We start from the raw sequence: 26,227 nt of genomic DNA on the forward strand, positions 1-26,227 counted from the left end.
GAGGCAGGCAGATCTCTGTGAGTTCGAGGCCAGCCTGGTCTACAGAATGAGTTCCAGGATAGCCAGGATACACAGTGAAACCCTGTCTCAAACAAACAAAGGAAGGAAGCCAGCAGCTGTCCAATTGCAGAGAGGGAGCATAAGAAACCAACTGCCGGGTGATGGGGGGGGGGGGGGTGTCTGATGGGGGTTGGGGAGATCGGAGCACTAAGGGGTTGACTAAGTGAAATGAGCCAGGCATAGAAAAACAAGCAAACGGTACATGAGAACTCACATACGCAAACCACAAATCTATCTCATGAAACACAGTACAATAGCGGCCATTGGAGACCGGGAAGGGGAGAGAAAAAGAGATGGAGGAAATGGGTACCAAAGCATAGTTAGCTAGGAGGATTAGGTCTAGTGTTCGCAGCATAGTCAGGGGACTATGGGCTGTAACACTCCATGACTTGATGGCTAATCTTGATTTTCAACTCTACAGATCAGCCAGGAGACAAACTTCTGGGAATGTCTATGAGGTCATTTCCAAAGAGGTTCATCAGAGGTGAGAAGACCTACCATGAGCCGGTGCAGTGGTGGGGTAGGGTAGAGGTGAGGGGTTGGGGTGGGAGTGGAATACCATCCCATGGTCTGAGGTCCCAGCTACAGAAAAAGAAGACAGTTAGCTGAGCACCAGCCAGCATTTGTCTCTCTGTTTCCTGACTGTGGGTGCAAGGTGACCCGCCACCCACCATCCTGCTGTGACAGACTGACTCTACCCTCAGACAGGGAGCCAATACATAAACCTGTTCTTCCTTAAACTGCTTTTGTCAAATAAGTCACAACAATAAGAAAAGTGACTAATATAATGATATAGTTCAAGATAAGTATAAGAGGACTGGAGAGATGGTTTAGCAGTTAAGAGCACTGGCTGCTCTTCCAGAGCATCTAGAGTTCTGCTCCCAGAACTCACATGGCTCAAAACCATCTGGAACTCCAGTTACAGAGTCTAAGGACTCTGATGCCTCCTTCTGGCCTCTGTGGGCACTGCACACACGTGGTACACATACATATATGCAGAAAAAAATATACTCATAAAAATATTTTAAAAATTGTTTAAAGAGCGAGAAACTTAAGAGAAGAAAGGAAGGAAGGAAGGAAGGAAGGAAGGAAGGAAGAAAGATAGCTAGACCAGTCTGAAAATAGGAAGGAAGGAAGGAAGAAAGAGAGAAAGAAAGATAGCTAGACCAGTCTGATAAGCATTTGAGGCAACAGAAAGGCTGTTCACACTGGATTTTAGCACAACGCATCATGTACACATATTGGATTATGCTCTTGTACCTATGATTATGTACAAATATATAGCTACTGAAGTATTCTAAAGCTTTTTAAGAAGAGATTGGGCTGTATCTCCAACGACAGGGAGGGTTTGGGCAGGTAGAAGCATGCACCTGGGGGCAGTGCTGTGGGTCCCCATAGGTGAGCAGTAAGTGCAGCCAAGGGCAGGGCACAAGGCTGAAGGGGTGGGGCTGCCCAGGTCAAGGATGTGAAGGGCTCTCACTGCCACCTAAAGAATTGGAACTTCACTGGGAGGCAGAGGCAGAGGCAGGTGGATCTTCTGAGTTCAAGGCCAAACTGGTCTACAGAGCTAGTTCCAGGACAGCCAGGGCTACACAGAGAAACCCTGTCTCAAAAGACAAAACAAACAACAACAACAACAACAACAAACCCACGGAGTCCCAGTTAGTGTTGCCCATATCTCATGGGTGCGAGGCTATCCACAGGAGCACCGGCACCCTATCAGTAGCCACACCCTGAAGAACAATGACTCCCCCATATCCTACCTCTCCACATGCATCCATGCTAGAATGTTGCTAGGGTAGTCTTGCGCAGATAGCAGGTAACCCGCAGCAGCTGTGAGTCTGCCAGTGCTGTCCAGAAGACAGCATTTTACATTATTCCTCCCCTGGTTCCACGTCCGTTGCTATGAGCAAATACTCTGACCAAAGCACCTTAAGGGAGAAAGGGTTGACTTTGGCTTCAGTTCCAAAGGGCTAGAATCCATCCATCATGTCAGAGACGGCATGACAGCACGCACATGAGGCTCTCAGTGGCCTGCTTCCTCCAACGAAGCTTCCACAACCTTCCCAAACAGCCCCCAGTCCTGCACCCAGCCACACACTCTCACTCCACAGCGCCACTAGCTCCTCTTCCTCCACTGTGATGGTGTGCATCCTCTCAAGCCAGGAGCCGCTCTCCCTTAAGTGGCTTTGCCAGATCACCACAATGAAACAGTCACTAATGGAGAAGCGGAAGTGCGGACTCCAGCGGCTAGGCTAAGAAGGCAACAAAGGCACAGCTGCCTGTCACCATGTCCTCCTGCTCCGTGATGAGCACAGACCCTCCCATGGTAGAAATGGAGGATACACGTTTGGCTATTCCCCAACATCCCAGGTCCCCAAGAGATTCCTTGATCTGTCTCCCACTTCCTCGCAGCCCACTTGGTCCTAGAAGGGAAGGGTGTCTTGTGCCAGGGTGCAGAAGCATGAGGCAGAGACAAGGGCACTGTCCTCTTGCCAAGCCAGCTTACTGTCCGAGTTAGCCTGATGATGACTTTCCCTGCATCAGACAACGGCATCAGGACACCCTGGCAATTCTGTCCCAGACTGCTGGGTGACCTTGGGGTGAGCATCCTCTTCTCCAGCTCTCAGCGTCCTTGTCTGCTCCAGGAGATGATGGAAGTCCCTGGTGCCAGAAAGAGTTAATAGACAGAAATTTGGCAGGCTTGACTAAGTTTGGTAGATCATAGTACTTAAACAAGATTGGTTTTCTCATTTTGATCATGTCATAAGAAAAAAATTTTGGTTTAGTATTTTTATACATTATTAACATATAATTGTATAAAATTATGAGTCTCATTATGAGATTTTTTTTATAAATGTATTGAATATCATCTGATTATATTCATGCCCATTTTGGGTTTTAAGAAGAATCTTGCTCAAGCATTTAGATACAAAGGGCCTATATGTCTATATAACTTACTTTGGTTTGGTGTGTCTGTCTGTCTGTCTGTTTGAGATGGAATAGTGAGGCTGTGTAGCCCCAGACAGCCCAGGATTCATTATATAAATCGGGCCAGTCCCAAACTTTAACTGATCCTCCTGTCTTTGCCTTTGCCCAAGTGGTGGAATACAGACATGTGCCACCACAGCCAGCAGCTCAGTTTGTTTCAAATGTTTCAGACAAACATTCCAGACAGACAGACAGGACATAAGGCAGTTTGGAGAGTCCAGACTGTCTAGGCCTGGGACTATTTCAAACTAATGAACTTTTTTTTTTTTTTTTAAAGACAGGGTTTCTCTGTGTAACAGTCCTGGCTGTCCTGGAACTCCCTTTGTAGATTAGGCTAGCCTTGAACTCACCAAGATTCACCTGCCTCTGCCTCCCAAGTGCTAGGATTAAAGGCATGTGCCATCACCGCTCGGCTAAACTAATGAACTTTTAAGGGGTTGGGGGAGGAGCCAGGTGTGGTGGCAGCACATGCTTTAATCCTAGCACTTGGGAAGCAGAAGCAGGCAGATCTCTGGATTTGAGGCTAGGCTGGTCTACAAAAGCAAGTTCCAAGATAGCCAGGTTACACAGAGAAACCCTGTCTCAAAAAAAAAAAAAAAAAAAAAGTGTGTGTGTGTGTGTGTGTGTGTGTGTGTGTGTGTGTGTGGTGGGAAAGGACCCCAATGAATGAATGAAAAACTCTAGGGGCACCAACAACACACAAGAAGATGCTACACCAAGCAGCAGCAGCCAACAAATCAGAACCTTCGAATGAAAGGATGGGCAAGTCAGACAGCAACATTGCAAGGGTATGGAAAATCAGAGTCCTGATTGAGGGGAGTGTAAATAGTGCCATGGCTCCAGAAGATAGACGGCCCTTCTTCAGTTAAATGAAGAGCTCACATATGACCCAGACTTTTTACACCTAAGCATACATATAGCCAAGAAAAATGAAAACATGTCCACACAGAAGTTTGTTGTGGTCACCATCCATTGTGGCATTATTCATAACAGTCAGAAAGTGGAAGCAATCCAGACATCTATCAACCAATCAGTAAGTAAACAAAACGTGACATGTCCACAATGGAATATTATTCATCCATAACAAGAATGAAGGTCTGACCCATGCTACAACATGAACCCTATCCTAAAGTGGAGAAGCCAGACACAAAAGAACACATTGTATAATTCCTAAGAAACACATAGAACAGAGAAAACTAGAGACGAGGGCTAGTGGTTGCTTAGGGATTAAATAGCTCACGGTTCGGGGCTGCTTTTACAGATAAAGAAAATGTTTTAAAGTTGTGTGTGGAGGTACACACCTTTGATCCCAGCCCTGGGGAGGCAGAGGCAGGCGGATCTCTGTGAGTTTGAGGCCAGTCAAATTTATACAATGAGACCATCTTGAAGGTAAAAGAAGGAAGTGTCTTTGTTTTTGGTTTTTGCTTTTTGGTTTTTGAGACAGTGTTTCTCTGTGTAGCCCTGGCTCTCCTGAAACTCACTCTGTAGACTAGGTTGGCCTCTAACTCACAGAGATTTGCCTGCTTCTGTCTCCTCCTGAGTGTTGGGATTATAGGTGTGTGCCACCACCAACCGGCCGAAAGAGTTTTAAAATTATGATGGTTGCCAGGCATGGTGGGCTGTAATCTCAGCATTTGGGAGAAGCGTGCAGGAGTATCAAGAGTGCAGGGTCATCCTCTGATACATGTCAAGTTTGAGGCCAGTCTGGGGCCACTCTGCCTCAAAAACTCAAAAGCAATACTAAAAAAAGTCACTGTGGTGGTTGTATGTGTCTGAATCTACTAAACACACCAAACTGGACCACTTCAACAGGGAAAGTGCATGCTGTTAAAAATGCTGTCAGTGAAGCTGTGTGAAAGAACTGGGGTGGGGACCGAGCATCCCATGTTTCTCATCTGAAGACTCGGCCAACTCTAGAGCAATGCTGAGAGCCACAGACAGGCCATTCTGTGTACTGACACCATGTAGGAACATATGCATATATATTTCAGTCACTCACTTTTCTGTATGTGTACATATGTGATACATACGTGTGTGTGTGTGTGTGTATGAGTACACACACCCATGTGAGTACAAGTGCATACAGAGGCCAGGGTGGGAAGGCCTCATTTGGTGCTATCTATATTGTTACCTTGAGACAACAATGTAGAACTGGAAGTTCTCATTTGGGCTAGGTTGGCGGGCCAGCAAGCTCTCAGAAACTACCCATCTCTGTTTCATATGGCTAGGGATATTGGAACACCCAGCCACACCCAGGTTTGGCTTTTTTTTTTTTTTTGAACATGAGTGCTGTGGATTTGAACTCAGATCCTCATGCTAATAGAGCAGGCACTATTACCCACTGAGCCATCCCCCTTACCCAGTTATTCTATAGCCAGGGTAATGACCTTAGAGGTCTAGAACTCTGGGACACTCGGTGTTTTAAATTAGCACTCATCTTTACTCAGCCATCTGTGTCCAGAGGGTGACTGCACTGTCCTCCCCCAACATGGAAGTCTGACTTGCCCAATGTGTCCACACTGCTGGTCATACAGCAGGCTCTGGTCTGAGGCTGCTGTGTGAACAGATGCTCGTGGCCCCGCCCAGGTTCATCTTGACTTTCATTTAGTTTCTTTCCTCAAACTTCATTCCATTTTTGCTGTGACTCTCAGCTGTAAGCTGTATGCATGCCAGATGGGTAATGGTACAGCACCAGCGGAGCATTGTCCCCAGTGATTCATGGCTGAGGTACTTTTCCACTTGGCCAGCTGCCACCCTGCCTTCTGCATCCTCCCCGAGAGCCCTAAGGCCTTGTCTTATAGCATTTGTGTTCTTCCCTGCCTGGCTGCCATGTCTGGACGTTCTTGCCTGGTCCTGCACCTGGCACCAGTTAGGAAACTCACTCTCCATTCTTTTAAAAAGAATAGTCACCAGCTTGAGAAACCAGGACCCTGGAAGTCACACCTCCTTCCTTTCAGGAAGACTGACAGCTTGGAAAGAAAGAGGGAGAAAACCTACACCCTAAGCTTCAGGAAGACCCAGCCCAGACACTTGGGTCACTCAGAGGAAACTCAGGAAGCCCTCCCCAATGGCTGAACTTTCCTGGTTTGAGGTTCAAAAGGAAGTCGAATGCCTACAGTGAGCCTTGCTGATCCACCAGGCAAGAGGCAGGAGATGAAGCAACTGTGTGTGCTGCTGCTCTGACTGTTTGAGAAAATTGTTCTCAGACCCAAATCTGGAAGGCCTTATTGGGGCAAGGGTGTACCCCCTGAATGGGAGAGACAATGGGTGGTGTTTTCTGCTTTTAATTTTCTACACTAACCATTAACACTGGAGGAGGTTACCAGGAAGGAAAGGGTAAAGAAAACCAGCTTTCCCCTGTGTCCATACAAGCTGGCCCTAGACAGCCCCCGCCCCCCACTTTTGGAGGCCCCACCTGGCACAGGGCTCAGCTCCTACTTGCCCTCCTGCTTCTTCCCCCAGGCACTTCAGACCTAGCCTCCCCAACTCTCAGCTCTACACCTGACTTCTCCCTCTGTTCAACCCACTCCCTCCACCTACCTCTGCTCTCCGAATTGGCCACTCAGCTCCCGAGGGTACACCATGTGCCCAGTGCCAGAAGATGACCACAGACTCCTTCCAAATTTCAGTATTCTCACGACTAATCCTGAGGAGATGGGCAGCTTCTTGCCAACATTTTCCAATGAGATGTGTTTCGATTCACACTCCTTTTGATGACCTCAGCCCATCTAATCCTTACAAACAGAAGCTTCAGGGGCTGGGTAGATAGCTCTGTTGGTGAAATTTTTCTTGTGGTATGAACATGAGGATCTGAGTTCCAACCCCAAGAAGTTACGCACACACAAAAGCCAGGCATGATGGAGTGCACATTTAATCCTAGTTTTGGGAGGCAGTGACAGGTGACTACCTAGGCTCACTGGCCAGACAGCCTAGTTTAAGTGGGAGAGCCCCAGTCTAGTAAGAGAGCCTATCTCAAAACAAAAATAACTCCAAAAAATCAAAGGTGGCTGGCATCTGAGGAGCGACACCCAAAGTTTGACCTCATGTGTGTGGACCATGCACACACATGCAGCTGCCCACACAAACACACACACACAAGCACACAGCAGCAACTTTAGTTCTTCAGAACAACTCTTTCCACATCTAGATGTCTTACTCTCTCCATTTTCCAGCTTCACCTTCCCTGTGCCTCATAGTCGTGCTTGTTTCCTAGCATGAGGAAACGGTTTGCAAGCAATCTGTCTCCACTGAGGTGAATGCTCCTGGGATTCCTTTGAAGCTGGCAGGGTGGTGCTGGCACATAGATAAAGAAGCCAACTGTACAAAAGGGAGCCCAGGCCAGACTTGTGCAAGGCTATGGACACGTGACTAACCAAAGGCCCTGCTGCAATTGCATAGCATGGTCTTCCCAATAAAGAGTGCGGGGCCAGTTGCTACTCAGGTGGGGAAAGGGGAACTTAGTTCCATGCATATGGGACATGGCCATACAGGGCATAAGCACTCATTCTAAGTAGATCAGAGGTCTAAATGGGAAACAAGGGAAGAGTCCAGGTGAAAAGGGTCTGGACAAGAAAACAGCACATCTGGGAACCAAGAGATTTTGAGAACAGGACACGAAATCATAACCTCAGGAAAAAAAAGACCCTTATGTGACCAAATTAAAAATGAAGAATTCGGGGCTGGAGAGATGGCTCAGTGGTTAAGAGCACTGGCTGCTCTTCCAGAGGTCCTGAGTTCAATTCCCAGCAACCACATGGTGGCTCACAACCATCTGTGATGAGATCTGGTGCCCTCTTCTGGCCTGCAGGCTGAACACTCACTGTATACATAATAAATAAATAAATCTTAAAAAAAAAAAAAATAAATAAAAAAAAAAAATAAAAATGAAGAATTCCTGCTCATCACAAATGAAGACAAAACAGCAACAGTAAAAGTATTACAAGTGGCTAGGGAGCAATTATAACCAAAACATACAACTCGAAAATAAAAGGGAAGGTCTAGAGAGATGACTCAGCGGTTAAGAGCACTGGCTGCTTTTCCACAGGACCCAGGTTCTGTTCCCAGCACCCACATGGCAGTTCACAACCATCTTTAACTCCAGTTCCAGGGGACAATGGCCTCTTCTGGCTTCCATGGACACTAGGTATGCACATGGTATACATACATACAAGCAGGTAAAGATTCATACACATAAACTAACTTTTTTAAAAAAGAGGCAAAACTAAAGGGGAAAAATCTTGGATAAAGGGTTCACAAAGCATCCAGTGCCACCAGAAAGACACAGGTTAAAACAATGGGTCACATGCACAAGAAGAGCAAAAATGAAAAAGGCAAGGTGGGCAGAATCCTAAGGTGGCCTCCAAGGTTTCTGGCCTCTTGGTGGCCATGTCCAATTTAGTCCTCACCCCCCCTCATTTGGGAACAGGATCTGAGGTTATAATGAATGTCACTTCTGTGGTTAGGTTAGCTGGGGGTTGGGTTTTACAGGCATAATTAAGGTCTCTAATGAGTGTAATGTGGAGTCTATCAAAGGGGAAAGTACTCCATGTTGGCCTGCTCCAATCAGGAGAGCCCTTTGAAACAGAGGGGCTGGGTTGAGCATATAGTTCAGCGGCAGAGAGTTTGCACTTCTAAAACAATACAAAGCAGACACACACACACAGGGGCTACCCTGAGCTTACTCAGATTTTCCTGCTGGCCTTGAGGAAGCAAGCACATGTCACTCTGAGCAGTGTTTACATGACTGGCCAGCATATCTTTTCTCAGGACCAAGGAAATGAATTTAGTCACAATCCCAAGCACCTGTTAGACAAGCACACCCAGCACCCTTGACCTTGTCTGTCAATCATCTATGCCCAATAGTGGAGCAGGCTGCCCCTGAGGACAGCCATCTTGTCTGTCAGTCTGGGCCATTGGCTCTCCTAGTACCCTGCCCATTACAAGAACTCAGAATAGTTTAAAGTAACTCATTAAGGCCATTTGACCTCCACAAGTGCATGACACACACAATGACAAAAAACTAATCTTATTACTGTTGATATTTTGCCATTTTACTATATGGAATAGACTAAATAATTCAAGATTTCACTGCCCTCACTGTAGGATATATTAGGCTACACATAATTTGTTTTTTGTCATTTTTTAAAAACAAATAAAATGCCAATCTCATATGGTCCCAACCCAACACTTCCCTGGTCCTTTGTTGTCTAGCTTGACTGTTATTTTCTCTGGCCAATGAAGTATGAACTTGGTGGTATGTGTCACTTGTGAGCAGTTTGAAGTTGACCCATCTATCTTTTCCTTCTTCCATGACTTCTAGACATTTCTCAGATAGAGGCTGCCTAATTTGCTTGGGTCCCAGGATGCAAATGACAAAGAACAGAGCCATTAGTAACCTACAATGGACATCTAATGATCAACAAGACTGTGGTGGTTTGAATGAAAATGTCCCCCACAGGCTCAGATGCTTAAATATGTGACCTTCAGTTGATGACACATCTGGGGAGGTGTTGTGTGACAAAACTTAACCTGCAGAGACTCAGCACATATCTACTCATCCCAGCAAGGCAGCTCAAGACAGACCAAAGTATGGGTACCACCAAAATCCAACTTGGTGAGTTTTATTGGGGTTACTTATAGGAATACGGGTAAGGGGTTACTTACAGGAGCAGAAATAACTCAAAGACAGCTGCATCACCAAGGCCCACCCCAGCACAGGTCAGAGTTCACAAAAACTGAGAACCTGGAGCACACTGCACAGCCTGCAGGTAGCTCTACAAGTTTGAGCATGTCCTTTCCACATGACTCAGTTGATCTAAACCTCTACCAGTCAGCTCAGATGGTTTCTGCTTCTTGTAGGCAGCTGTTCTGGTCTCAGAGTCTTTTTTGCAGCTTGTCTTGTCTTAGTCTTTGCAGCTTTTATTGCTTATTCTAGCAGAAAGGGGCCTAGTGAATCTGGTCAGTTTCCTCCAGCCTTCCTGAAGCTATTTTTGAGTCACTTACTTTCCTGTTTCAGGAACTATTCTGCAGGATGAAATGTTTCAATCTCCCAGGTTGCCCAACAGGAAGTTTAGGAGACGGCCACGCTGGATGAAGGACGGGGGTGGGGCTGAGGTTTCAAAGCCACCTCCACTCTCACTTCTCTCTGCTTCTTGCTTGCGGTTCAGGATGCCAGCCTTTAGCTTCCTGCTTCTGCCACCAGGCCTGCCTGCCTGTCATGATGGACTCATCCCTCCAGAACCATCAACCCAAATAAATTCCTTCCCTAGTTTGCCTTGGTCATGGTGTTTTAGCACCACAGAAAAGTAACGAACACAAAACCTCTATGTCACAGCCCTCCAAGACCGTTCCTGCAGAATAGCCTAGCATGTTCTTTCAATACCTATCTTGGTGTGCCCTGTAACGGAGGTGACCCTTCTGTGTCTGTTCCTCTTACTCCTAATTCCCCTGGGACCCAAGGAAATTTCCTGCCCATGAGAAGCCCTTGAATGCTGAGTAAATTGAATCAAGCACATTATTTCTTCTGCTGGAAAGAAACTGGCTGAGCACAGCCACAGACACTGTGCGGTGTTCATTAAGGCTTGTCCTAGTTTTAAGTTTAAGGACAAGAATCAATCATGAGCCAAGCCGTGTTAGGTCAGCAAAAAATCCCCTAACAATTAAGGCTCCATGAAAGCTGTCTTGGAACGCCTTCCAGAACCAGAATGTTCAGCATGGGAATGCTGGCTCCTCTCCCTGGGGGCCTTCCTGTCACCTTAATCAGGGTGATGACACCAAGCAAGGCAGCAGAAACTGTAGCTACAGTGAAATCATGTTGGTCTTCATGGACCATGAGACACAAAGCAGTGGAATGCTATATCAGAGGTGTATGCAGTAGAGTGACAATGTGATGTGACAGTGTATGTGTATGTGTGTTGTTTGGTTTTTGAAACAGTCTCACTATGTGGCTCTGGCTAGCTTAGGATTCCCTATGTAGACCTCCTGGCCTGGAACCCACTGAGAACTGCCTGTCTCTGCCTCCCCAGTGCTGGAAATAAAGGCGGGCATTGCCATGCTTGGCTTAAATATTTAAAAAATACAATACAGCGTGAGGCTGGCAAGATGGCTCAGCAGTAAAGAGAAGCTACATGGCAGCACACAGACAACTGTAACTTCAGTTCCAGAGGATCAGACATCCTCTTCTACCCTCCCTGGGCACCGGGCACACACGTGATGCATTTACTTCTGTCTTAATGTTTCCATTGCTGTGATAAACACCATAACCAAAACAACCTGCGGAGGAAAGGGTTTGTTTGACTTACATATCCCAGGTCACAGCCCATTGAGAGAGGCCAAGACAGGAACCTGAAGCAGAGGCCATGGAGGAACACTGCTTACTGGCTTGCTCCCCATGGTTTGCTCAGCCTGCTTTCTTGTACTACCCAGGACCACCTGCCCAAGGATGGTACTACCCACAGCAATCACTAACCAATGCTCTTGCCTAAAGGCAATCTGATGGAGGCATTTTCTCAACTGAGGTTCCTCTTCCCAAATAAACTCTTAACTTCTGTCAAGCTGACTTTTCTCAATTCCAAATTTGTTTATCCAACTGCCTGCTAGACATTTCTACTTGGATGTTAAGTATCTCAAACATAACGTGTTCAGTACTGAGACTGTGGGCTTCTCCCTCAAGGCTGCCTACTGCAGAGCCACTACCTCAGTCACAGCTTCTCTATGCTTCTAGTTATTCAGGCCAACAGGCTGTTCCCCTTTACTGCTGGTGCCTTACTGCCTCACACTTGCCACACTGGAAAATGTCTCACCTTCAAAATATAAACAGGCAAATGGAAGAGTGAGAAAAAAGGATGAGGAACTGTAGGAATCAAACTAAAAATCAAAAACTATATATATATATATATATATATAGAGAGAGAGAGAGAGAGTCACCAAGCACAGACATCCCTGGAACCAAAGGCTCCCATTTGGAAATAACAGTGTGATGGTTAACTTTGATTGTCAACTGGACACAATGTAAAATCACCTGGGAAAGGGGCCTCAATGAGGGACTATCTAGATCAGGTTGACATCTAATGTAGGCACGTCCATGTGAACTGTCTTGATGGTGTTAATTGAGGTGGGAAGATCTGCCCACTGTGGGTGGTGCCATTCCCTCAGTAGGGTATCCTGGATTGTATACAGTGGAGAGAGTGCTAAGTGCTAGCATGCATACACTAATTCACTGTCCCCTGGTTGACTGCAGATGTGTGTAACCTGTTGCTTCAAGCTCCTGCCACCCTGACCTTCCAGCAGTGATGAACTGTAACCTGGAAATGTGAGCCCAATAAGCCCTTTTCCCCTTATGCTGCTTTTGTTAGGGTGTTTTATCTTGGTGCAGGAAAGGAAATTAAGAGGGCAAATAGCAGGAGACTTAACCGAACAAGCTCCTGAGTCATGGAATTCCCCCACATTCTTTCCCTTTCTTACCTTTCCCCTGAAGAAAACTAGGGCAAGGAGAGATGTGTGAGTCATAGCTTGGAAGACAGAAAGCTCCTTGAACCTTGAAGAGAATGACTTAAATTCTCTACCCCCTATTTGGACCATGGAGATTGCAAATCAACATTTACAAATTCCTTATCATGTAATACAGAAGTTTCCTAGAAGCACCTTGCTCTTCTGGGGCTTTCTAGAAGTCCTCTCTGCTACATCGCTCCTTACCCATGCCATCATTCTTTGACCATCTTAGCCTCTGGATGTGCAGTTTTTTATAATAATGTAGTTTTCCACATTAGATTTTACCATATATTGAACTTTCTATTTCTTTTGAACGCATTGGCATAGGAGATCACTTCCTAAATATGACACCAGTAGCTCAGACACTGAGAGAAACAATCAATCAATGGGACCTCTTGAAACTGAGAAGCTTTTGTAGAGCAAAGGATACAGTCAACAAGGCAAAGCGACAGCCTACAGAATGGGAAAAGGTCTTCACCAACCCCACATCTGACAGAGGACTGATAACCAGAATATAAAAGGAACTCAAGAAATCAGACATCAAAATGCCCAACAGTCCATTTAAGAAATGGGCTATAGAACTAAACAGAGAATTCTCAACAGAGGAAACTCAAATGGCTGAAAGACATTTAAGGAATTGCTCAACATCCCTAATTTATCTCTTTGGTCTGCTGTACATGGAAGACAAGAATCTGACTCCAAGAGGTCAAAAGATGAAAAACATCCACCAGTCACATATATAAAATGGTAATCTTTACATTCACTCTCTACAGCTACATCCAAAGCCTGATGAGCTGTCAAGATGGCTCAGTAGGTAAAGGCACCTGCCACTAAGCCTGAGTTCAATCCCCAGTATCGATACAGGGTAGGAGAAAACTGACTCCTGAATGTTGTCCTCTGACCCCCACTCACATGCTCACATCCACATAAATAAAAAAAATCTTTAAAAACTCACAGCTTGAACTCTTGCACTGTGGTTAGTAACAAGATATTTCCCTATTATTCTCAAAGTTAACAGAAAGGAATGTATAAAGACATCTGTCATTTGAAATAGGTGTCTGAGTGGAGGGTGGATTGGAAGGGGGAGGCTGGGGGGGGCAGGAGGAGGGAAGAGGGTGATCTTCGGTGTGTAAAATGAATGAAAAAAAGTTCTTAATAAAAAAAGAAATAGGTGTCTGACAACAAACTGAAAATTCCATCACTTACCAATCAGGAGATATAAAGGGCAGTTCTCAAGACTCCTACACAGGCAGCAATACCAAAGGGACTAAGGGCCCAACTTCAGCATCTGAAGATTGTTTTAAACCCTAATGTGCCTTTAGGGAACGGAATGAGTTTGTGTCCAAACTGTAAGACAACAGATGGATATGACTCTCCGAGGACAACGAGGGATCCTTGTAGTGATGGGACTGTTCTGTTTCTGAACTGTATCATGGTTATAATACTGTACTGTAACTTTATAAGAGATCACTGGGGGAAACTGAGTAAAGGGCATACAAGGTATTTCTGTATTCTATCTTTTCATGAGATGGCATCTCACTGTAGACATGTCCAGCTTTTCTATATTATTTCTTAGATATGTGAAGCTAGAGTTGCTTCCAAAAAAGTTTAATTAAAATCATTTGAGAAAGGTGATTTCAAATTTCTATGGATTTCAAAGCTATCCTATGCTGCCACATATCTCCTCCCATTTCCTGTAGAGTAAAATAAAACAGATGTCAGATTACTTCAAGTGTAGCAACCAGAATACCAGAAGGTGGCACTACTGTCACATGAACATACAACAGTAAGTCTCCTTTTAATGTGAGGACAGTGGACTTCTGAGATTTCATCAATTAGCGTTGTAAACGTTAACCACTTCAGCAGTATTTTCAACACAAGCCATTTAAAAGTTTTTACTTCATTTTTTTGTGTGTGTATGAGAGTGTATGTGTACAGAATATGTGGGTGTAAGTGCACACACGAGCACTTGTGGAAGCCAGGGAACTTCATGTGTCCTACTCTATAATACTCTGTTGGGTCAGTCTCTCCTTGAACCTAAAGACAGCCTGGCAGCCAAGAGGCCCCACTGAACCTCATATACCTGCTCTCTTACTGGCACTGGGGTCCTAGGCACGAAATGGTGACCACAACTAGCTTTTTTTTTTTTTTTTTTGGTTTTTCGAGACAGGGTTTCTCTGTGTAGCTTTGCGCCTCTCCTGGAACTCACTTGGTAGCCCAGGCTGGCCTCAAACTCACAGATATCCGCCTGGCTCTGCCTCCCGAGTGCTGGGATTAAAGGCGTGCGCCAACACCGCCCGGCTAACACAACTAGCTTTTTATGTGGGTACAACTGGTCTTTGTGTTGTGTGGCAAGCGCTCTTATCCACTGAACCATCTCTCCAGCCGCAAAACACATCTTGATGTTTGGGAAATACATTTTTTAGAATGTATATTTATTCTTTGAAAATTTCATACATATATACAATTAATTTTTATTTTATGAAGAGGTCTGAGGGCTACCTGCCCTGCCTAAAAGCTAAGGGGACCAAGGAATTTTAGGGAAAATACAATCTTTACAAATCATTTGAAAAAGGGAAAATTGAATTTTAGTATCTGTAATGTGAAAATTAGCAAATGAAAAATACAAAGCCATCTAACTAAGCATGCTTCTAATCATGTCTTGTATGGATTTTCAAACCCTTACAAACACCAAGCTGCTGTGGGATGGTCTGTATGTCAAGTGTGTTGCTGACTGATCAATAAATAAATCACTGATTGGCCAGTGGCCAGGCAGGAAGTGTAGGCAGGACAAGGAGGAGAATAAAGCTGGAAGTAGAAAGCTGAGTCAGAGAGACACTGCCAGCCACCATGATGACAAACAGCATGTGAAGATTCCGGTAAGCCACGAGCCATGTGGTAAGGTATAGATTTATAGAAATGGATTAATTTAAGCTGTAAGAACAGTTAGCAAGAAGCCTGCCACGGCCATACAGTTTGTAAGCAATATAAGTCTCTGTGTTTACTTGGTCGGGTCTGAGCGGCTGTGGGACTGGCGGGTGAGAGATATTTGTCCTGACTGTGGGCCAGGCAGGAAAACTCTAGCTACACCAAGCAAGCTTTTATATGAGATCTGGAATTAAGCTATTAGAACTTTAGAACTTTTTTTTTTTTTTTTTTTTAAGAGACAGAGTCTTATTATGTAGCCCCAGCTAGCCTGAAACTCTCTATGTAGACCAGGCTGGCCTCAAACTCAAAGAGATCCATTTGCTTCTGCCTCTCAAGTGCTGGGATTAAAGGTATATACCACCACATCCAGCCCTATATCTTCAAATTTAATTAGGGCCTGCTTATAGTTTCAGAGAGTCAGTCCATTGTCATTCTGGGGAATGTGGCATTATACAGGCAGGCATGGTGCTGGAGAAGTAGCTGAGAACTTATATCCTGATTCAAAGGCAGTAGGCAGAGATAAAGGGAGACTGAGCATGGTGTAGGCTTTCAAAATCAGTGACAGAACTCCTCCAACAAGGCCATACCTCATCATCTTTTCAAACAGTCCATCAACTCGGGACTAAGCACACAAATATATAAGCCTATGGAAGTCACTCTCATTCAAACCCGAAGAGGAGGTCAGGTTCCCTGGAGCTGGAATTAACAGGTAGGTATGTTGGAAACTGAACTCAGGTCCTTTGCAAGAGCAGTATATGCTCTTTTTTCTTTTTCTTTATGAGACAGGATTTCTCTGTGTTCCTGGAACATATGCTCTATGTTCACATTTAATTTTGCTTTTGAGAACATGCTTTTTGTTTATTTTTTAAGTAAAATAAGCAAGCTTTTTAAACACACAGACATTTTCTTCCTACAATTTCACATGAAATTGTCTTAAGAATTCATGGATCGCCGGGCGGTGGTGGCGCACACCTTTAATCCCACCACTCGGGAGGCTGAGTCAGGCGGATCCCTGTGAGTTCAAGGCCAGCCTGGTCTACAGAGATGAGTTCCAGGACAGGCACCAAAACTACACAGAGAAACCCTGTCTTTAAAAAAAAAAAAAAAATCAAAAAGAAAAAAAAAGAACTCATGGATCTGCTGGGCCTGGTGGTTCACGCTTTTATAGCCCAGCACTCAGGAGATAGAGGCAAAAGGCTATCTGTTGAGTTCAATGCCAGCTTGGTTTACATAGTGACTTTCAGGCCAGCTAAGACTGTATAGCAAGTCCCTATCTCTAAACAAAACAAAACAAAACAAAAACCTAACAAAACCAAACCAAACAACAAACCCCAAGAATTCAAGAATCTGAATTTTTTTTTTCCCTTTGATTTTTCGAGACAGGGTTTCTCTGTTGTAGCCCTGGCTGTCCGGGAACTTGTTCTGTAGACCAGGCTGGCCTCAAACTCAAAGATCTGCCTGCCTCTGCCTTCCAAGTGCTGGGATTAAAGACAATGTGCCACCACTACCTGATGTGAAATTTCTTATTTGTCAAAAGTAAGCAAATGAACTAACCAAAAATGTTTCTTACTAGTTCTACTGACTTGTTCACATGAGAACTGAACCAAACAAAATGGGAATTAAGTGAAAATGAATTCTGAGCAGTTTATTCTCAAGTCATTACAGTGTTCAACCAATTGGACATACAAAGATAGCAGGTGTAACAGTAAACATCAGGAGGCACATTCCTGTTCTGAAAAGAGATACATTATACACACAGAAAAAAATGCAGCAAATATTACGGTATTCAAAGTAAATGCTGACACTTCAGATGTGACATATTTACAGGAAAGTATGTTTTAAAATAATTAAATAATTTCTGTAAGCTTATAAAAGAATTGAGATAAATATTAGGAGACCCTGACAATCACAAGAACATATCCTACACTTTTGAATAAGGGTAATTCTATAAAAAGTCCCAAAATAGAGCTAATATTTTGCTACCATGAAATATATCAAATTACCAATACCAAAATATGCTAAAATGAACGTGCACTGGGGAGGCTGTACCAAAGGAAACAGCGCCAGGCTCATCAGTACTGCCAAGTGTCTGTACATGGGTTCCTAGGTATGTTCATGAAAAAGGAACTTCCAAAAGAGCCTGGGTAATGAACAGGGCAGCAGAAGGGTGCTAACTGCTTAAAAACCTTGTTGTCCTATGGTTTTCCAATGCAGCTGCAAAAGAGAAAACTACATAGAACTCTAACATATTAGCTTATGAATATAAAAGGTGAGTGGTATGTTCTTGTGCTGGGCAACTTAGTAACACATCTTAACCCCTAGGCCCCACACGGTAGCAATTTTCTCATCCTCCAACAAGTAGTCTTAGAACATAAAAAGGCAAAACACTAACACCCATGACTCCAAAACAGAAGTGTGTGGAACTGGAAATACCATGGAGCAGCAGCCTGGGAAAAGCAAACACTTAAAACTTTGCCGCAAAACAGTACTTGCTCAAACCAGTCTATCACTCAACACCAGAAACTGTGGGTTCCTTAGAGAGGTACTTCTAATTTAGGATATCCCCACAATTAAATGCATACTCAAATTTTTTTTTCAAGACATAAATATTGCACAGGTAGTAGAACACCAACATTCTGGTGTCTCTGACATAAAATGGTATCTTATTTAACATATCAAACTATACTACTGAATTAATTTATTCAAACATTTAAAGCCAATCATGTAGGACTTTGGAGCACAATCCTAAATGAGATGAGAAGACACAGGCACTTGAATATAAGCTATTAATGATGAAAAGGTAGAGGCCACAACAATTTCACGACTAAGGGCAGTTATGACTTCACATATGAACTGTGGTCTTTCACTGATCCAAATTCAGAAATAAGATCTAGTTACAAAAAAAAAAAAAAAAAAAGCTGGATGTAGGTGGTGCACGCCTTTAATCCTGGCACTTAGGAGGCAGAGGCCGGTGGATCTCTGTGAATTTTTGGCCAGCCTAGTCTACAGAGCGAGATCCAGGACAGCAAGAGCAACATAGAAAAACTGTCTTGGAAAAAAAAAAAAACCAGATCTTCCCAAAATTTATGATCAAATAATTTTTACTGAAATAAAATACTGATAGGTGTAAGTCTTAAGCTTTTTCAAACAAGTGTCTCAGGCTGTAAGACACAGGCCTATAATTTGGGAGGCAGGAGAGGCAGAAAGATCACAAGTTCCAGGACAGCCATGGCTACACAAAGAAACCCTGTCTCAAAAAGAAAAAAGTCCCCACCAAAAAAAAAAAAAAATCTTCGCTATAGCTGAGCTCTAATCTCCCACCTTTGCTGCCCCCATTTCAACCCCTACCTGCCTCATCAGTCTAATGGAATCTTCTATGCAAAATTTACCACTCACCTGATATCAAAAATGACTAGAATTTCTAAACAGTCCACATCACAATATAAATTTTGCAGCACCACAGACATCATGAGTTTAAGAATTTTTGTCTGGCGATGTCCCATTTGATAATGTTAACTGATATGAATGTGTCAATATTAAATATTTCATAGGGAGTCATATTAGCATTTTTAAATGATCAAAACAATAAGAAATTTTAATGTTTTAAGTTATTTAAAATTTCAAAGTCACTAGAAAAAAAAATCACACACATTTTTACCACCCAAACATATAAAGCTTCGGACAGTCAGTATGGGCACATCTTTTTTCCTTCCTGTCTTAAAGAAATTACGTTGACTTGGCCACTCCCTAGATTCTTGGTTTGCCAGTTTACAAAGTACACCCAAGAAACAATATAATATACGCACTGAAACCATCCATCCTCTATCATCTTTGGCTAGAAGCCTCATGAAAGGACACTGAGGGATGAGAGGGGCAGGCAGCCCATGTGCTCCCACCTTACACATCACTGACTGGCAGGCTGGCATCATCTAAGTCCACTGGCTCACCATCTTTTCCCTGAGGGCCATTTTTACTTTGAGGTCTAAGCAGAGCTTGTTCAGTCACTTTGGAAGCTGGTTCTCTTGGAGAGACAGTCTGGACCTTGAAGTTCCCTGGCTTGACCTTGGCAAGAGATTCGTAAAATCCTCGCTTCTCCATGGTATAGCTTGAGACCAGAGAGTGGCTGCGAGAGGCTGCGGAATGTGAGGTGGCTGCTGCTGCTGCCCCGGCAGGACGGACAGTGTGTTTGGATTCTGAAGGACAGCCGGAATGCTCCTGGAAAGAGGAGTGGTGGTCAGATACAGCTAATCACTGACAGCAAGTCAGTCAGTCACTCAATGGGAGACTTGATTCTCTGAAAAACAAACACACACACATACACACACACACACACACACACATAGCAGAAGCATGAGCCATGCAGCATAAATGTGCAAGTTCCTTCCCAAAGCGATGCATTTTAGGGGTGAGTTCAAAGCAATTATAGCCAACAACCAATTCCACTAAGAAACTGATTCTGTCACCAAAAATGAATTTGTCAGCTTATGGCACTTTGAAGGCCTATCTAGCCTAAAATGAAATACGGTGTTCCAACTGCAACTGAATTGTGTTGAAAGAAGAGTCTACCATCATTTAAGAGTAATGGGGACTATCCCAAGTATTTAAAAAAATAAAAAGACAAAATATAAAAATGAAAGGCTATAGGCTAATCAACAAGAATCAAGACTTTTCAGACATGATTTTATCTAGCAGTCTGACAACTTGTTTTCTGCCTCTCAATTTCACTGCAACTAACTGCAGCCGATTTAACTGCTTATTTTGGGTAAGTCACACATTCATATGGTTTAAGACTTTAAAAGTAAGAAAGGGTACAACTGAATCACTTTTAAAACTCTGATGAAGTAAGATCAGTTGGGCATACTGATTTTATTGTACTTCTAGTAACAGATCTGAAGACACTGGGGGTGCTGTGCAGCTCCGGAGTGTGCTCATTTACAACACTAGCTGCTTTGAAAACAGCACCACGATCAGCAAACACTACAGGCTCCCATTACATGGTAAACTTCACCAGAGTTATAAAATGCCATGCAATTCTGGTGACATAGTTTATCCAATGTGGGTGCGTGCAGAAATTTGCCTGGATCAGAACAAAGGCACATTTTAAGTGATGTATATATATATAAAAAAAAAAACTCAAAATGCATAAAATGTGGAAATCAAAACTCTTGCAGCAATTCAGTCAGTCAGTTTCTGAAGCTCTGGAAGCTTCCATTAGCATGGTTGCTTTTGTCTTCTCTTACTATACATATTCAGTCTGATGACTACATTAAAGAGTTTGCGTTAGTGACGACAACCGCAAAAGGCAGTCAGTCCACTCAACCTTCTGTGGTCAGTTGTGAGTAGGAGCGAGTCCAGGCCCTCTACTAAGAAGGCACATTTGCATGAGAGCCCACATACGTGCTGCATTCACCAGCTCTTGATGTATACCTCTGTATACAAGGGTTCGACAGCCTTCTGGCCTGCCGCATCTGGAACACAGTGCAAAGCTAAGATTAGAGTTAACCTATATTGGGAGAGGGAGGAAAAGAGAGAATTCTGCTGATAGTCACAGCTGGACAGTCCGATTTGCCCCCACCACAAAGCACAGAACACAAACACCCTTCTCCAACTTTCCCTCTTCCCAACAGACATTGTTTTTGCAGAGAATCTCATACTTGACTGTTGAAAGTCACATAAAATGCAGGCAGTTACAAAACTTAACACCCATGAAAGAGATTTCTTCAATATTCCTAAAGGAATACCTGAATAATGATAAATGATTAAAGAATGGGAAAAGTGGATTACTATCTACTGATCTGTTATTATCAGCACCAGGAGACTACTAAAAGACAGTATTACTACCAGGAAAAATACCGACAGTACAGGATGTCTAGGCAGATACAGAATACATCATAAAGGCTAGGGATGGCACACCAGGACAGCTGGCAACAGTGCTACTTTGAAGATGTAATTTCTCAACAGGGTTTGCATTTTCAGAACGGAGATGAATGGCCAAAGTATTCCAAACAAAACTACTTCTTAAGATTCACTTGAACAAGATGAACAAGTGTTGCTCTTGCTGTGTCTGAGCAGATCATTTAGTTGTTTCAATGTTACTATCAAACCACAGCAAAGATAACAAGCTTTTCTACCAACCTGATAAAAAATTTAAATAACAATATGAAATAGGAAAAAAATTAATGGGAACACAAAACTGTACTTAAGGCTCTAGTTTGGTCAGTGATATCCCAACACCATTAAGGAAAAAAATCTTAAATGAAAGATGGCAAGTCAAGGGGAAACCAAGACTGTGTTTTGCTAGACCCAAAAGTACCTTGAATGGTCAGGCCAACGTCACATCAAGAGTGCCAAACTGTCACACTCAGACCTACTAACAAGAACCTAAGTGCAAGAACAAAGGAAGAAAGGCTCTACTCTTTAGCTGCCCAGCTTGTGCATTAACACAATGTGCACAGAAAGTTATGTACATGTGACACTACAAGGAAGCTCTGAATTAGGGTGAATTATTTTTGCAAGTCCAATTGGTATGAAAGTCAACATGCAAATAATCTCAACAAAGAAAGAAACTGAAGGATTAGGGAAGAGGAAGAAAACAACTCCAAAGGATGCAGAGTTTCCCCAAGAAGGAGAAAACCTACAGAAGATGCTGATCTGCCAGGTCCCCGCTGTGCTACAATGGCGCCAGAGACTGCTTTAATCCAACTGTGCATCTCTTCCGGGCTATCAGCCTAAAGGAAATAAAAGGGATATCTCAGTCAAATTTCTCTCAAAATCACCTTCTATTTCCATGTATTCCATACCTTAGTAACTGCAAACACATTCAAAGACAGTAATTTCTAAAAAATAGTTTTCAAAGCATTTTTATTTCTATTATTTATTTTTGTTTGTTTTCTTTTTCAAGACAAGATTTCTCTCTGTAAGTCTGGCTGTCCTGAACTCTCACTGTAGACCAGGCTGGCCTTGAACTCAAGAGATCTGCTTGTCATCCACCTGTTTCTGCCTCCCAAGTACTGGGACTAAAGGTGTGAGCCACTATGCCTGGCTTCAAAACACTCTAAAAGATTTATTATTTGTGTGTGTGTGTGTGTGTGTGTGTGTGTGTGTGTGTGTGTGTGTGTGTGTGTGTGTGTAGAGTGGAGTTCAGTAAACTCATGAGTCATTGGTCCAGCTGTCCCCAGCTACAGAGGTCAAAAGAGGGCATTGGACTCCATTGGAGCTGTAGTTACAGGCAGTTGTGAGCCACCCAATGCAGATTCTGGGAATAAAACTTGGGTCCTCTGCATGAGCAGCCAGTGCTCTTAATCTCTGAGCCATCTTTCCAACCCCTGAAGGCATTTTTTGTGTGAGTATGTGTTATTGGGAAGTTAACCCAGACACTTACATGTTCAAGGAAAACACTCAGATATTGAGTCTTTGTTTTAAAATGTGTGTTTTAGTTTTAACACAGTCACATTAAATTGCTCAGGCTGGCCTTCACTTCACTCTTTATGGAGGTTGCCCTTGAAATTTCTGCTTCAGCCTTTTGAACAGTTGTGGTTACAAGCATATACCACTAAGCCTGGCTCAAAAACACTATTTTCAACCCTGTTTTTTCTGAGCAAGTTACTATATGGAGACATATGATAGCCACTGCATGCTTTAAAACCAGGCACATAAAACTGTCGATGATGAACGTTTTTAGAAAGGAAGTAAGAGGAAGAAACCAAAGAAAGTTCTTATTTTGCTGTCAAATGCTATAGTCTGAACTTGCTACATGTATAACTGAAACTTTAAAAAGGTTTTTAATGTATTAATTTTAGAAATAATTTCTTGGGCTGGAGAGATGATTCAGAGGTTAAGAGCACTGGCTGCTCTTCCTAGAGGTCCTGAGTTCAATTCCCAGCATCCACATGGTGGCTCACAACCATCTGTAATGAGATCTGGTGCTCTCTTCTGGCATCAAAGCATACATTCAGGCAAAAGACTGTATACATAATAAATTTATTTATTTAAAGACAAAGAAACAGGGTTTGTCTGTGTAACAGCCCTAGCTGTCCTGGAACTAGCTTCAGGCTGTCTTCGAACTCACAGAGATCTGCCTGCCTCTGCCTCTTGAGTGCTGGGATTAAAGGTGTACACCATCACCATCTGGCTAGAAATAACTTCTTTTTTTTTTTGTTTTTTTTGTTTTGTTTTTTTTTTTGTTTTTCGAGACAGGGTTTCTCTGTGTAGCTTTGCGCCTTTCCTGGATAGAAATAACTTCTAATAGGACATTGAATTAAAGATGCACTAGTAGTCAAATTCAGAGGTAGTCCCTTTCCTTTTTTTTTTTGTTTGTTTTGTCTTGTTTGTTTTTTTCAAGACAGGTTTTCTCCATGTTAACAGCTCTGGTTGTACTGGAATTTGCTCTGTAGACCAGGCTGGCCTCGAACTCACAGAAATCCACCTGTCTCTGCCTCTCAAGTTCGTGTACCACCAATGCCCGGCTATAGTTCTCTTTCTTGATAAAGACTGCCAGTGTGAATTTAAATATAAGACCAGGATGTTCAAGGTGGTATAGCCACAGCACAAGCCTAAGAAGGTACCAACACACACCTTCTGCTATTTTAGAACCCCTCAGTCCTTGAGAAGTGATCTAAATTAGAATCTAGAATCTACAATTTCCAAAAAGGTAAAATATAGAATGTTTCTGAGCTAATAATGTCTTTTTTTCTCCTTAAATGATGATTCTTTGCTTTACTGTGGCAAAACAATTTTCCCTATTTGTTTCAAATTTTAGGCCATTTTTTTCTATGCACTTTGTAAACTGCACATTGAATTTTATGTTTTTTACCAATTTTTTGTGAATTTCATACAATGTATTTTGAACATATCCACCCCCCTCTCCTAACTCCTTCCTCTCTGCTCTCCCATCCTTCCCACTCAACTTCGAGATCTACACCCCCTTCTCCATCAAGTCCAGTGTGTGGTGCGTGGCTAATATTGGAAGTGGGGCCTGCTCTGGTATGTGGTCAGCCTACCAAGGGTCACACAGTGAAGAAAACTAACTCCCCCTCTCCCAGAATCTATCAAATGCCAATAACTTCAAGGAGCATTTTTCAGAAGGCAGAACCTGGAGCAGGCACAGGGCAGAGCAGGCACAGGGCAGAGCAGGAGCACAGTGATCAAAGCCAGTGTGACAAAACAGAAGGACTGTTGATGGCTAATCTGACCTGGAAACATCCTAAAGAAATCAGTCGGGCCAAATTTTAAACACAGATGCTCCCATCATCACACTTTCACAGTAAATTATGAAAACTATGCAAATGAATGTTTAGTCACAAAAGAACAGAACTTGTGGAGCAGCCACACATGGAGTGAGTGTGGTGCAATTCTAAAATGTTTCCAGAGGTGGCTTTTTTTATTTTTTGGAGATAAGATCTTATTACACAGCCCTGGCTGGCCACGGATTCACCAGCATCCACCTGCCTCTGTCTTCTGAATGCCTTTAAACCCAATTAAAGGCATGAGCCACCAGACCCATCTATTTCCAAAGAACTTTTAATGGAAAAATGACAATATATGAAAACAAACAAGATTTTATACATTTAGTATGACCTTGCTTGCTGTAAGATCAATGCTTGGATGTGGGAAAATGTGTATTTTATAAACTATCATTTTAACTTTTCTACAATAAGCAAATCTGCAAACTCTCATTAACAAAATAAATAAATGCTCTTTCCAATAATTTCATTTATATACCTGAGGCTTTCCTTTTCATAAAGTTAACAAACATAATATTAAAGAAAAACACAGAAAGATAATACATTTGAAGGTACTGCTAAAATGTAAGTAAAACAGCACTCCCTTTCTCCTAAATGTGATTCTGATCCATCTCACTAATTCATAACAGAACACTCCCATTTCTGAGCATGTACCCCACCACCAACCTACTACCTGACATCTTTCAATAAGCTGGTAAATTATACTTGTCAAAACTGACAAGCTTTATTTATATTTATTTCACCTCTAAATGTTATTAATTTCTTGTAAGAGAATCTATAATCTCCAAGTAACTGTCTTACCTGCACATAAAAAGTTCGAGACGTCGTTACAATTTCAAACAGGTTGTCCCTCATCATTATGTCACTGTTAGGAAAAACAATCATCCAGTTGTATGTTAATCACAGTTTGATAGTTTCTCTTTTGGCTGGTTACTCAGTGCCAAATATGTGTCAATAAATCAGTGTTAGAGAAAAAACACCAACAAAATCACATTATCTTTTCCCAGTTTTGCATCACAATTCACATGCTTTGCACAGCTCATTTAAAAAAGATACATAAAGCAACTTTAAAGTCCAAGTGTTTACAGTTCATTCAATTCAGCACGGCACAGCCAGTGCAGCTCCTTGTGACAATCTGTTCTGCAGCACTTTGAAATACTAAAAATACCTCAAATTGTTAAATCTCAGAAGTTTCTCATAATAATTTTTCCTTTACATTAAGGAGCTACTTCTGAAATGTCATTTACAAATGAGTCATTTCCTAATTTTTAGTTTTCAAATAAAATATTGCAATACTTTAAGATTAAAAAACAAAACGAAAGTGCAGCATATCTTAACCACAGTTAAAAATCCACACAAGAACGGAGAAGCACATGCTGTATGTTCATGAACCACGGGAGGCACTGTTCTTCAAACTGTGCAGTCCCTTACCTTTGCTTACATTCTTGGACTTTATGAACTTCTTTAAGTGGTATTACCCGCAGAGGTTCCTTTTCCTGGCAAAAGAGCAAACAGAC

The 26,227-nt window shown here is 42.8% G+C and overlaps 1 protein-coding gene across 11 annotated transcripts in view; it reads right to left on the reverse strand.

Moving 5' to 3' along the window:
• Positions 1 to 17,098: 17,098 nt before the first annotated feature.
• Plekha1 (pleckstrin homology domain containing A1) overlaps positions 17,099 to 26,227 on the reverse strand; it is a 50,110-nt gene continuing 40,981 nt past the window's right edge. For 4 of the 11 annotated variants that reach the window (XM_052761599.1, XM_052761600.1, XM_052761602.1 and 1 more), the window contains 5 exons: positions 26,142 to 26,206; positions 25,512 to 25,575; positions 22,107 to 22,196; positions 20,866 to 20,971; positions 19,354 to 19,683 (listed from right to left, as the gene is read on the reverse strand). In XM_052761599.1, coding sequence (XP_052617559.1) covers positions 19,466 to 19,683; positions 20,866 to 20,971; positions 22,107 to 22,196; positions 25,512 to 25,575; positions 26,142 to 26,206 — 543 coding nt within the window. In that variant the 3' untranslated portion in view covers positions 19,354 to 19,465. Of the gene's footprint in view, positions 19,684 to 20,788; positions 20,972 to 22,106; positions 22,197 to 25,511; positions 25,576 to 26,141; positions 26,207 to 26,227 lie in introns of all 11 variants that reach the window. The other 7 variants (XM_052761603.1, XM_052761610.1, XM_052761605.1 and 4 more) reach the window with 6 other exon arrangements.

Source organism: Peromyscus californicus, unplaced genomic scaffold, assembly GCF_007827085.1.
Source record: "Peromyscus californicus insignis strain IS unplaced genomic scaffold, ASM782708v3 Scaffold_4__1_contigs__length_199733344, whole genome shotgun sequence".
Lineage (NCBI taxonomy): Eukaryota > Metazoa > Chordata > Mammalia > Rodentia > Cricetidae > Peromyscus > Peromyscus californicus.